General features: G+C 42.7%; 1 protein-coding gene across 3 annotated transcripts; it reads left to right on the top strand.

Annotated features, from left to right (window-relative positions):
• The first annotated feature begins 78 nt into the window (after positions 1-78).
• lrrc3ca (leucine rich repeat containing 3Ca) lies at positions 79-7354 on the top strand. Of its 3 annotated transcripts, none has more exons than XM_032502979.1 (2): positions 79-148; positions 5988-7354. In XM_032502979.1, the coding sequence occupies exon 2, from the start codon at positions 6071-6073 to the stop codon at positions 6863-6865; it is 795 nt and encodes a 264-aa protein (XP_032358870.1). In that variant the 5' UTR covers positions 79-148; positions 5988-6070; the 3' UTR covers positions 6866-7354. The 3 variants fall into 3 exon arrangements, with proteins under 3 accessions (XP_032358870.1, XP_032358869.1, XP_032358868.1); XM_032502978.1 differs by lacking the exon at positions 79-148 and adding an exon at positions 2491-3020; XM_032502977.1 differs by lacking the exon at positions 79-148 and adding an exon at positions 2494-3014.
• The last annotated feature ends 5719 nt before the right edge of the window (positions 7355-13073 follow it).

Raw genomic sequence — 13073 nt, 5'->3', positions numbered from 1 at the left:
CTTTTACTGAAGGCTCTTGTGGTTTTGAGACGTGACCCAGCTGACCATAGCTCTATCAGTGAGGGATTCAACAAGGATCAAGTCCATTGTCTCTGTAATGTCGATGATACCAGACTTCAAAGACCAGGCCCTTCACAGGAAAGATGAGGTGAGGCGAACCCCTCGGTTACGGGCAGTAGCGGTGAAATCCTTTAATACACCTCTCTCACAGTTTTTGATTAAAAGGTTCAAGACAGGTAAGGTAAGATAAATTTAAAAAAAAGAAGAAGTAATGTATTCACAAAGACACGGCAGGACTTTGATCCTGCTCAGGGATGAGGAGCTAGCTGGGAGCCAGAGAGTGTGTTTCTGTGTGCTTCAGTATAAGTATGCGTGTTTGTGTGAGCAGGCGAGACAAAGTAGGATAGAAAATGAGAATGAAAGGGAGAGATGTCATTAATATGACTCCTGTTGTTCCACTGCAACTCAGAGCACACAGACTGGTAAAACATTCCCACCCTGTTTCGATGGCATTGTAAAAGCTTTAATGCTAATAGTTTTTCAGCCAAATTCCCACTCAACACTTTAGCTTCATGGATTGATGTCAGCTTGCTGTTCTACCACCTGCACAGGTCAGAGAGGACGCCTAGGCCTGCTTTGAGATGCTTGACAGGCTGGAGATTAAAAAGTAAGAAGGGGGAAAAAGGACTTTGATCCATTTGGAAAATGTAGTCTATCAAGACTAATGCTTGGTTGATAATGCATAAAGTGTCATCTATCTGCCAACCACAGCAGAGAATTCAAAGTAATCTGATAAAGCTGGGAAAGACTGGCTCGCAGTGCACTCTCCTCTGTAGAAAGTAATCCTATTTTCTGGTGTTTCGCTGTCACATGCTCTTCCTCCACCTATCTGATTGCCTTCTAATTGACAAGAGCATCCTCTTAACCTCCGGGCTGTAAAAGGAGGGATTAGAGCGGCAACAATTAACACCAAGTTATATGTGTTTCTCATGGGAACTGACATGCACACATGTTATGGTTCTCTGCTGGAATCCAATGAGGCAAAAGAAAAACAAGCCTAAGCTGATGTGTAAACAGTTCAACCTGAACTTAACAAGCAAAGCAATTATTTGGAGGGCTAAAAAAAAAAAGCAACCATAAAACATAGCAGCCCAATAACCCAATATGAATGCATTTTGCATTGTGCAATCTACATCTCCTGCAGGTTAGTCTGGATGCTCATCACTGATAGTTTACAGAGAAAAAAGAGATGTTGCCTGAGTAGCACAAAAGATAACAGAAGGACAAGTGATGCGACCGAAGTGACAAACAAAAATACTTTATGATATCTAGAAGACCTTGCACCGAAAATCCCTAAAATAGTGGTACAATCTTTGGTTTACCTGTGTATATATACTGTATATACAGTATATTGTCCAAATGAGACAGGGATGAGGACAGGGACATATAAGAAGAAATATATTACAGAACAGCGATATTTAACTCTGACTTGCAATGAAAAGTCTATGATACAAATAAAAAGCGCTGAAACACATCCTATCGATGAATAGAAAACAGATTATTTACCATTCATGCAGTCAAGGTTGGATAAAGCCACTGGTGGGTAGGTAAAATGCTTCAACAACCTATAAGGACACTTACCACTTCAGTTTTTATTGTTTTAGAAGTATAACAAAAATAATCAAATTGCAACACAAGCAAAAACACACTTTGTCCCGGTTGGTAATCCAGCTTTTCATACAGAGCTAACATTGTTCAAAACAGAAACCAAGTTGCATAGTAACCTACTGGAATTTTAATTTTAAAGAGCATTATTGAGAGAGAGAGAGAGAGAGAGAGAGAGAGAGAGAGAGAGAGAGAGAGAGAGAGAGAGAGAGAGAGAGAGAGAGAGAGAGAGAGAGAGAGAGAGAGAGAGAGAGAGAGAGAATGGTAATATTTCAGTAACTGGACAGAGACAGACAGGATGAGGAAAGAAAGAAAGAAAGAAAGAAAGAAAGAAAGAAAGAAAGAAAGAAAGAAAGAAAGACCCTAGCTGCAGTTCATCATACACTGTTTGCTATTTCAAGGCACCAGGGAGGGAGTTTGGGTGGAGTATCCCACTTTATTGATTTTAATTCCATTAATACCTTATGATGTGCTTGGCAGACTCTCTCAGGCCAGTGCCTATACACGTCTGTTTTTACAGTAGATTTGATTAGGCTTCCTTATCGGCTGGAGGCAGGCAGGAAAAGTGCCCGGAGACGGAGACGGCCACAGATCCACCGCCCTGGCATGCATGTTAGAAACAACAAGCTTCTGACCAACCACGATTAGTGTCAGCTGTAAAACTAACCGGTCTGTACAGTATGAGCACTGCGTATAAGATCACGCTGTGTGTGTGTGTGTGTGTGTGTGTGTGTGTGTGTGTGTGTGTGTGTGTGTGTGTGAGGGAGGGGTACCCCCTATTTTACTGGCACCTGATGCATGCACATCAGATCCACTGACTGCAATCAACAGATGCATATGAATGTAATCAGACCCTTCATTACATATTATACATGCATTTCCAACAATCCTTCCAGATGCGACCAAATCTACCAGCCATTAACCCTTTCCTTCTGTGCGTAAACGCATTGCGCGCCAAGTGTCTGCCATTTTAAACTTTACATCAATGGGACTATTTTTTTTTTTTGCCACATCCAGGATCAGAGTGAGTGAGACACCGCCATCATTGACATGTCTTGCCCTCGCGCTGCTGCATCCTTGTCCATTCGCGCTGGCTCCAGCAATTGTGCCTAGTGTTCTGGTTGCGTAGAAACTAAAAGGCTGCACTGTCGAAGCATTTCCAGTGGCGGGTGGTGTTTGCCAGAGCGACTCCCAGCACAAGTTTAACGAGCTGCAAGAGGACCTGATGGAAGCGAACCAAGACATTGACCGAACCGCCTTTCGCCGTGCGCTCTGATCTGCTGGACCATTTCATTGCTGGGCAATTGCTGAGAAAACATCATGAAAAGGAGAGGGAAAGCGGCAAAGACGTGAGTGTGTGTGTGTTACTGATCCAAAAGCATATGCTTTATTTGTGATATTGCATCCATCGAGACATTTTCTAAAATCCACGAAATAACAGCTGTTTTCGAGTTTTAATGCGAGGTTTCTAAACCTGATTGGCACTGGAAACAGCCACTGGATGGTGTTGACTAAAACAGGAGGAAAAGACAAACTTAACACGGGGATCAGTTCCCACGCGGCATCGCCTTATTATCTCATGTGCTTTGAGTTCATTTTCAGATGCTTGTTGCGTATAGCATTATAATTTAAACAGGAACTGATACTCCTTAACCCACTGTTGCGCTTTCATTTTGCGCATTAAATGACCTCAGCTTGTGTTGAGATTAATATGAAGTAAAGTAATAACATCTGTGTAGTACTGTTGAGGATATTGATCCTGAAGAGCTATTTAAACTGATGACAATGTCAATGAGATCAAACCCTTATTAATCCCTAACATGCTGTACATTAAATGCCATTACACATAACTACCCTCCGGTAACAGTGTGCAATGCGTATTCTCTAGTTAACTTCAAATGGTTGTTCCACGGGGGGGGGGAATGGGGTCTTCAGGTGGTACAGTGGAAATCTACCAAATGCAATGTTGTTGAAATCATTGTGTGAGGGGTTTGGAGTGGACAAAGCTAAAAGCATTTTAATATGATTACAGTTGCATTAAAAGCCTGGATTTCAAGTTAAATAGCCTATGTCAAGAATGCTCCTGTTTCCTTTTCTGTCATCCCCCCCCCCCCATTGATAACTAGAAAACAGCAGCTTACTTGCAATACTTACAGCTGTGCTTCTATATGAAATCAGATTTACACATAAAAAAACACTTTTATCATCATATATTCGTTTTGCATCTTAATGCCCCTCTTGTCTTGCTCCTCATATTGGTGCCAGAGATTTGTCAGTGCAGCAGTGACAGCAGTGGATTTATGAAGTGAAAGACTGACCTTTGGCAGCCAGAGCACTGTATTTATTGTTTAAATTAAAAGCAGGAGGGTGATTTATCTCAGCAATGACGTTGGGAACTTTGATGAAGCCCTCGCCAGATTTAGAGGCAAACTGATGTATTGCATTTACTGTATATGGCTGTAAGATGGGTTATATTTGTCATAAGGGCCATTAGTAAAATGACTCGTGCTTATGACTTTAGGCTGTGCCTTGGATAAGCATATTTTGGTTGCACAATCTTTGGTGCCCCAACCTGTCACTCATTAGGTTTACACCCTCTCTTTTCGGTTCATCTCCTTCGTCTGCCCTCCAGCTGTCTTCATCAGCTCTCCCTGTGACTGACTAACATTTACCTCTTTCCTCGATGTCTCATTAGTGTCATGCAGTGTTCTCTGTGTTATTGTAACGCTACCCCCAACCCCCCACCCCCCTCCCAAAAAAAAATCCTCTTGATATCATTCTCTCTCTCACCCTGTGCTTTGTGTGCCCGCATGCTTTCTTCTCTTCCGTCACCAGCCTTCTGCCCCCCTATTATCTCTCAGCTAAATACCGGGCTGGCGCTCCGTGTGACGAGAAAAGTACAGCCTTTACAGGAGGTTACTCACGTTACTCATTACGTTTTGGCAAGACTTTTATTTTCACTTAAACTCCATCTGTCATGCTGTGTTACTTTCTCATGCATCTTGCTGCCACGACATACGGAGGGAAATCCTTTGGAAGTTGCACGGCTAAACATCTTATGTCTGAAGGGAAGCAAACGACAGCAGGGCTTCCTAATAGCGGAGTTTTTTGCTCTGGTGCATCAGCCTCCATCTCGCCCTCATTATTGGGATTGTCTGGCAGGCATCTCTAAAACCGGCGTACCACAATGAGTGCTATTAGCTGTGCCTCGTAGACAAGTCATCTGTCCCCTTTAACACACACATACACACCGACGTTGCCACTACACACGGCCCTCTACGCCCCAAACGCCATCTGATACTTTGAGGTACTTAGAGATCGATTTCATTTTTTAATCTTGGTAAGTGGATCTTGCCCAGTCTCTGGCCATTTTGGAGAAATGAAGAAGTCTGGATGAACTCTGTGGTTCATGTGTTTTGTCTCAAAGAAGACAGGCCATCACATTGTCTGTTTTGTTGGCCTTGGTGCTGGTTATAACATTAGCATCTACCCCCAACAAAAGGATTGGGTGACCAACACTGATGCTACACTGACTTAAGGAGTTTTTCCTTAAGAGGATTAGTAACAGGATAGGAGGTAGCCCTGATCAGCTATTAATGAAGTGTGTTAGGGTCGGTAGACGTGCTATTTTCAAAGGCTTTCATACAAAATATGAAGTGTAATTTACAGGACACAGACAAGCTTTTACCTCTGTGTTACTTGCACTAAATTACCTTGTGGACTAGCAACCGCTCAACAGACACCAAGCTTGGACATTTTTAATTGTCACTTTTAATACAATTGTTGCATCAGAATGGCAGCAATAGTATTAGAAATAACTAGAAACCGGATTTACAGTATTTAACTTATGAGCATGAAAAATCTAGTTTTATGTTTTCTTTGGAACATTTTGTTCCTCATGGTGTCACATTGCTATGTTAATGCCACTCTCTGTGTACTGAAATAGCCCCGCATAGCGGGGATGTCAATTATAAAGTAGGCACAGTGACACCAAAGGATTTTCGTAGCTTGTTTATTTAGTTGGTATGAAGGGAATGTTTGATCCTCAGACTTTCCTGGAAATAAAACAGAAATTCATGTTGTTTCTTGCCCACAACATGCTCACATGCACTACCCCTGCTGCCTCCTCCTCATTGCAATCAGAGAAGCTCCTGCACCCCCCGATTTCTGCATTCGATAACACTGTAGACTCTAAAGAACACTCTTAATCACCCGTGTTTTGCATGAGAACACAATTTCACAGTACATCTGCATTTCTCTTTTTTCAAAGGGTAGCCTCCCACCACTGCTAATGTGACTTTCTGTTGCTTTTTATGTCACAGGCTCAACAGCTACTGGGGAGGTTGATGTGGACTGCACCTCCTGCGCCCAGGTGGTCCTTCCTGGAGCATGCCCGTATCCAACGATGTCCCTACTTGCAGACTGGTTACTGCGCCACTCAGTGGTCATGTGTTTGCTGCTGCACAGCTTGGTGCTAATGACCTTCTGCTTCCACCATGCTGCCATCAGTTGCTCCAAGAGCTGCTACTGCTCTGAGAGCGATAGCGGCGGCAAGACGGTGCGCTGCAGCAACCTGCATCTCACAGAGATCCCCCAGGATATCCCCAATGACACACAACGCATCTACCTGGACTTCAACCTCTTCACTACAGTACCAACAAATGCTTTTGCAGGTTTGCCCTACCTGGTTGAACTGGATCTATCCCACAATGAACTTAGCCAGTTAGAACCAGGTGCATTCAGAGGCCTGGGCTCCACACTACAGTTCCTAGACCTTTCTTCTAACAAGTTAGTCAACTTTAACCCTGAGGCCTTCGAGGGCCTGCGATCTCGCGCCAACCTAACAAACAATCCCTGGCATTGTGACTGCAACTTGCAGATGGCCATGCCCCGTGTGGACCTGGAGCCTGCGTCGCTGACGGGCATTGTGTGCCAGACTTCAGATCCGGAGGAAATAGGAGTTCAAGGACTTGCCTTCCTGTTGGCTCCAGACATAGACCTATGTGTGGTGATGAAGAGGACTACAGATGTGGCCATGCTGGTCGTCATGTTTGGCTGGTTCACCATGGTCATCTCCTACTTGGTCTACTATGTCAGGGCTAATCAGGAGGACGCCCGCAGACACCTGGAGTATCTTAAGTCATTGCCCAGCAAACAGGGCAAGTCAGAGGAGTCCTCCACCATTAGTACTGTGGTATAGGGGAGCTAAACATGGGACCTGAAGTGGTAGCCCACACCAAATAGGATGGAGCTACAAGCTACAACCACACGGTCAGCAGAGAGTCTCAGATGGTTTTGCTCAGCTGTTCTCACGGAGCCAAGGTGAGCAACAAGACGTGTGTCTGCACAAGAAAACCAGGCCGATGCAACCTAGCCCAGATGAATAATTCATCTTTCATCGACCCATTAGGAGATTTTGTTGGCTGAGTTAATGGTCTAGTCTGTGCGCTGGGAGAGTAAAAGCATTGGCATGTTTTTGGCGAACTCCAAATATGGGATACAAATGGGATTTATCCAGTGGTGCATGCCCCTAGATGCACCTTGCTCACACACAGACAATTACGGAGATGTTAACCAGCAATATAAGCAATTGGAAAAGGCAACACTAGAATGAGGAACTCCATGTACAACTGTTTTCCATTAAAGCCCTTACAGTATTCACCAGTATTAAGTAAATTATGTTTTCCAAATAAATTGTTGTTCGGGGGTTTCTCTTACTAAACTCAGGCAAGGCAAGGCAAGGCAGCTTTATTTGTATAGCACATTTCAGCAACAGGGCAATTCAAAGTGCTTTACACAAAATCAGTTAAACAGATAACTCAGTTAACTGTCTCACTAAAACAATGAAGGAAGAAAACAGAGTATTTAGAATCTGAGTCACTCTTTAGCATATTTAGCTCATTATGCTGATGAATCAGATCACTGTGTGATGAAGGACTTATCGGTTATTCTGTGATTTTTTGGATAGTGCCAGATCTCCATTCTGATAAGATTTGCCAAACCCCTGCTAGCTCACTACCATAACAATGGGATCCCTAAATGATCCATACAACACAGCAGTGCTGCACATAAAGAGACCATGTCGGCCAATTGAAAGCTCCACTCCATTTATCAAATGCAGGGACATAGGAGGTCTGGTAGGAGGGAAAAAAAACAATCACTTGTCACCCAGAAGATTTAAGTCCTGTTAGCTGATATCGGAAACACACTGCAGCTCTGGAATTACTCCTCAGCATAATATGCTAATCTTTAGTAACAAGCCGAGCCCTGTGACATGAAAAATATCATGTGATTGTCAGAAAAAGTTGACGTGAGAAGCAGGGAATTAGAGGTTACTTCAGTTCAGCTGTCATGAAATAGAAAGAGAGAGGGAACGGGGACATATTTTTCATACTATGGTAGGAAAAGCCCTTTCAGCAAACACTTTCACCCCTACACCCAGAGTAGTTAAGGGAATCCTCCGTGGTCATACCTGGTTCCAGACAGAGCCTCTGATCGTGTGCTGTTTTTCAGTATTTCTCATGCTTTTAATAAACACCCAGGGTGCCTCTGGGAGCCATATTGTCTGATGCGGTCACACCCATGGGTTTTCCAAATTACATTTATGGGGGCCATGGCCTGCTGGTCCGTTCAAAAGAGCTGCCAGGGACGTGAATCCTCGATTTCACCAGACTGTGGCAAAGAGAAAGATGCATTTTTGTCTCTTCTGAGGAAATTGTCAACACAAAACTGAGACCACAAAAAGGGAAATGTATTTAAGCGGATGTGTAATTCAATCCACATCTGACTGCGCTCTGAGAAATGATCGTCTGCTCCACAGAACAAGGTAAGAATAACCCAGCGCAGTCTTGAATAATGAAATTTGATGTTTGAGATGTGGGAAATGGTTTGGTAACAAGGACTTCCCCGTGTCAGACACACATGCCTCTAGAGCAGAGCAGGAGCAATAAAATGGTCATAAACAAAAGTCTGGGAATGCACCCATCATCTTGTGTGACCCAGTTCTTGAAGAGAAATTCTGAGAGAACGCCACAGGGGATCAGCTGCCCCCCTTTCCTGCTACCCTTGCTTGGGTAAAGCACTTTCCAAACGCCCTGGGGCTGCTCGGTGAGGGTCGAGTGTTCACAGTGGCAGCCAAAGTCATCCTCAAATACCCTTCTGTCCCAGAAGGCAGCGCTCGTTCTTTAAAGGAATAGTTTGAAATCTTATCTTGGATAACATGCCTATTAGCTTTCTTGCGGCGAGTTAAGATAAAATGATCACAACTCTCAGTTATGTTTAGTAAATTAACATGTAGCAGCCTGCCAGTTGGTTAGCTTAGATTAGCACACAGACATATAATAAGTGAGCTTTCGATGCTGACAGGCAGATTTTAATACAATTTGACAGAGCCAGGCCAGCTGTTTTCCATGTTTCATAGTTTCTATTAACAGGCTGAGTTTGTTTTACAGATAACAATGATATTGATCTTGACAGAGGTAATCTTAAGGAAGCCCAGGTAGTGCCTCCTGTGACGAGCAGGAGGTTCAACAGTACTGAAAAATAGATGATAAGCCTCTCTCTCTGACATTTCCTGCCACACACAGACACACAGCTCCCTCCTTTGCGCTTTCCTCTTATAACAGACTCTCACGGTGTCTTTGCTTTAAAACCAGCCACTCACAAGTGGAGCTTAACATAAAACTAGTGAGAAACATGCCTGACTCGGCATTTCCTTCAGCTGTATACGTGAGCGTGCACGTTCTTTTGTTCACCTGTATGTACGACAGGTGTGTGTGCATGGCGGGACTGAGGGTACCTGTAATGTAACACTCCTGTTTCCCAGCACACATAAATGTCACTGAGGTTAATTTAAATATCAGGCCAGCTCAGCTTGCCCTGTCTCTTACCTTAGACACGTTACACTGGTGTGAGCATTACAACTGGTGGGTAATGGGACACAAAGTGGGGGATAAGGTGACGCATCCAATCCCACAGAGCGCGGCCCTGTTTGGTGTTGGGTTGCAGGTGAAAATGTTTCCAGGCTCCTAGATCACATGGGATCTCCCAGTGAAAGCCTCTGTGTGGGCACCTGATTTCCTCTTTCAGCCAAACAACGTAAGGTGCTGCATTTGAGGACAGTGACAAAAACATCATTGTCAATAATCTGTGATGGTGTCCATTTTTTAGTGTCCTCCAGAGGAGTGGATTCGAGGAGGAAACACACATTAGAGCTGAAGGAGAAAACACTGTCTTATGGTCCTAACTTCATTCTGTGAAACACAGCGCCCCCTGTTGTGGAATAGGTGTAAGTATGAGGTAAATAAATGCCTTTAGGCCTGTTTTCACATCATGATTAACATTTATTAGTCAAAGCATCAAGAACCAAAAACCCACAGTCGTACCAGCGAACAGTTGTGCTTCATAGTAAGGGCCGGATTAAGCCAGTACTGGGGCCCAGGAACAAAATAAGATCTGGGCCCCTATTTAGGCCCCCAACCTAGTCCCAGAAACCAACTAGAATACTACCCGCCCTAGGTGTGCAGTAAGTTAGTTCCTCAAACTCAAATGTGTTTAAGAATATGTACCATGTACAGTATATCAACTGAAATATGAAAGGTATTACATTAGAATTGACACAGGGCCTGTCTACAAATTGAGCATACTAATCCACCTAACAGCATATTCAGTGGGTAAAGATAGAGTAGAAGTGCAGGATTTCATTATTAATCCCCATTTATGGGTGTCAAAATATGTATCATACCATAACATGTCTAAATGTAATGTTAAAATGTCATACAGTAATGTACAAGTGGTTACTTATACAGCTGTTAGACAGTAAATGGTTACTACAATTGCAACATAGACATATTGATGGGTGATTACTGTTATACTATGCTTAACTAAAGCACAGAAGGTGAAACGGCTGAAATGTGAGTATTGACTGATTTAATGAACATTATATATAAGATGGCATATGTATGGTTAACTATTGCACAGTGTGTGGATTTGTGTGCAAAAAATTGCCATGTGGAAAATAAATCCTAATCCAGATACTAATTAGTATGACATGAATTTAATGTAGGTCCAGATTCTCGGTGAGGATATACCCTTAGGCGTTGATTATCTTTTGTGAAATCTGTAAAAGCAAACATGAAGAATGCATGACTGATTTCTCATCAAAGGTTTTAACCTCTATAAATCGCTATCATACACCTGAGACGTGTCACTCATATGTCAAATTCCGCTGATGAAGGTGTCTTGTATCTGAGTGAGAACTTTTGTGGAATTACTAATCACGTCATTGTCATGTTTGTTGTGAAATCACTTCCTGAGCAATGTCCATTTTTGTCTGAAGTTCTTTCCTCTGTGGAAGACCAGAGTACTCGCAGACTTTGGTCAACACATATCCTTCCAGTTCAAAAGCATTTTGCAATTTCCCAGTTCCATCATTTTACGAAAGACTGAACAGCTCAGCATTACTGTTAGTCCATGTGAAATCAGAGGACACTATCGGTCACAAGAAGGTGGTTTCAAATAAGATCTAACCTGGACGTCCGGATGGATCAGTGGTCTCAGTCGTACCATGTAAAGTTGTCTTTGGATCTGATGCTCTGATGTTATCTCAAACCTTCCTGATTTTTCACAAATGGGGAAAACAACATTAACACTTGAGTGGGGAAAACCCCTTAGCAGTCAGCGTTAGTTGAGTGGAAAAGACATATTTCAGCACCAGAGGGCAAATGTTTCCGCTCACAGGATTGATGTTCTGCATGAACACCAGTTCTAAAGTTAACATGAATTAGTGCCAGTTCCTTCAGGCCAAATTCTTTAAGTACTAAAAATGTTAGAAGGCATTTACTTATCTGCTAAGAGACCATTGAATATGAACAGAATTCATTTTTTTGAAGCAGAAAACATCTAATATCAACATCTTTTGTGAAAAGGTCCCAGTATTAACCCTAAAACCTCTTTTTCTACACTATCATGTACTATTACTATTAGTATTTTTAAAGACATCTTTGGGCTCTTTAAATCCAGGTCTTTTAATGGCTTCCTGGGTTATCTAACATGGGAAAAAAAAAATTGTGTGTCACAAAAATTAGTAATTTGGGAAGTGAGGGATGAATGCAAAACCCTTTTCTTATTTTATTGCGGATAATCTCCTTGCCGCGTATAACACCTCTAATCTCTTCAGTCCCTTTAGATTGACCTGTGGGTCCATCTTTAAAATGCCTGTTAAAAAGCTGAGCATTGTTCATCACTGCGGAACCTTAGTTTGAATTCCTATTAAAACAAACACAGCACCCTAAATCTAATGGAAATAAAAACTTGTTGTAGGCTAATGTTGACATACAAAGGTGACACTGCGTTATGGATTAAATGAAGCATCAGAGCGCATGGCTTCAATGGTTACAAAGGTCGGACACACTTGTTTATGCAGCTTTTCCCTGTCTAGCAAGCTAAAGGCGAGCTAGCCCATTGTTCCACCACTACAACCAAATAGTGTTTCCAACTGGGTCATTGACGGGGCCATAGAGCGAGGCCTCAGGAGTGAATAATGCCCTCCTTTCATGTGCAGGATTGATTGGAGATCAGACCAGTGTGGATTTCAGGGATCAGATTTGACAGCTTCACTTATACTACAGCCTATCAAGCATGGCCAGATGTAACATAGCTTCACTGAGTGATCAAGGGGCCGCGTGTCAGAGCATGAAGCAAACCAGTCTGTTACAATAGAGCCACAGAATTGACCCATGAGGTAATTACATAACTCTCGCCACAATAGTATATGTCGTGATTTTACAATTTGGAAATGAAGGTTAATGGGTAACTCGGGGTGGTTAAATAATAGGCGGTTCGACAATTTGGAAAAGAACACTTATTGACTTTCTTGCAGAGAGATAAGAAGATCGATACCACTCTCATGCCTGTGTGGTAAATACTTACAGTAGCTGCAGCAGGTTAGCTTAGCTTAGCATAACAACTGGAAACAGGGGCAAGCATTCAGCATGGCACTGTCTAAATGTTAAAGATGTAGTCCGAGCATCACCTCAAACCTTTTTCCTGGAAATCTGACTGTTTTTGTATGGATTAAACAAGCAAAGTAAAACATGCTAATTTGTAACTTTTTAACCTTTGGACAGAGCCGGGCCATCTGTTTCCCTCTGTCCCTTCCAGTCTCAGTGCTAAGCTACAGACATGAGAGTGATATCAACTCTTTTCATCTAACTCTCTGCAAGAAAGCAAATAAGAGTGTTTCTCATAATGTGGAACTAATCAACTAAAAGCAAAAAAAATAAACATAATTCCACCAGATGGCACTCGTGTATCTGTCACGCCTCGTTTTCACTGTCCAATGTACAGTAGGCCTACTGTAACTGTGGCCTATGACGTCTGACGAGCTCTTTCTCTGAACCAGAGAGGCA

Source organism: Etheostoma spectabile, chromosome 21 (genome assembly GCF_008692095.1).
Source record: "Etheostoma spectabile isolate EspeVRDwgs_2016 chromosome 21, UIUC_Espe_1.0, whole genome shotgun sequence".
NCBI lineage: Eukaryota > Metazoa > Chordata > Actinopteri > Perciformes > Percidae > Etheostoma > Etheostoma spectabile.
Note: the sequence above shows the minus strand (reverse complement) of the source record. Positions and strands in the feature narration are given on the sequence as shown.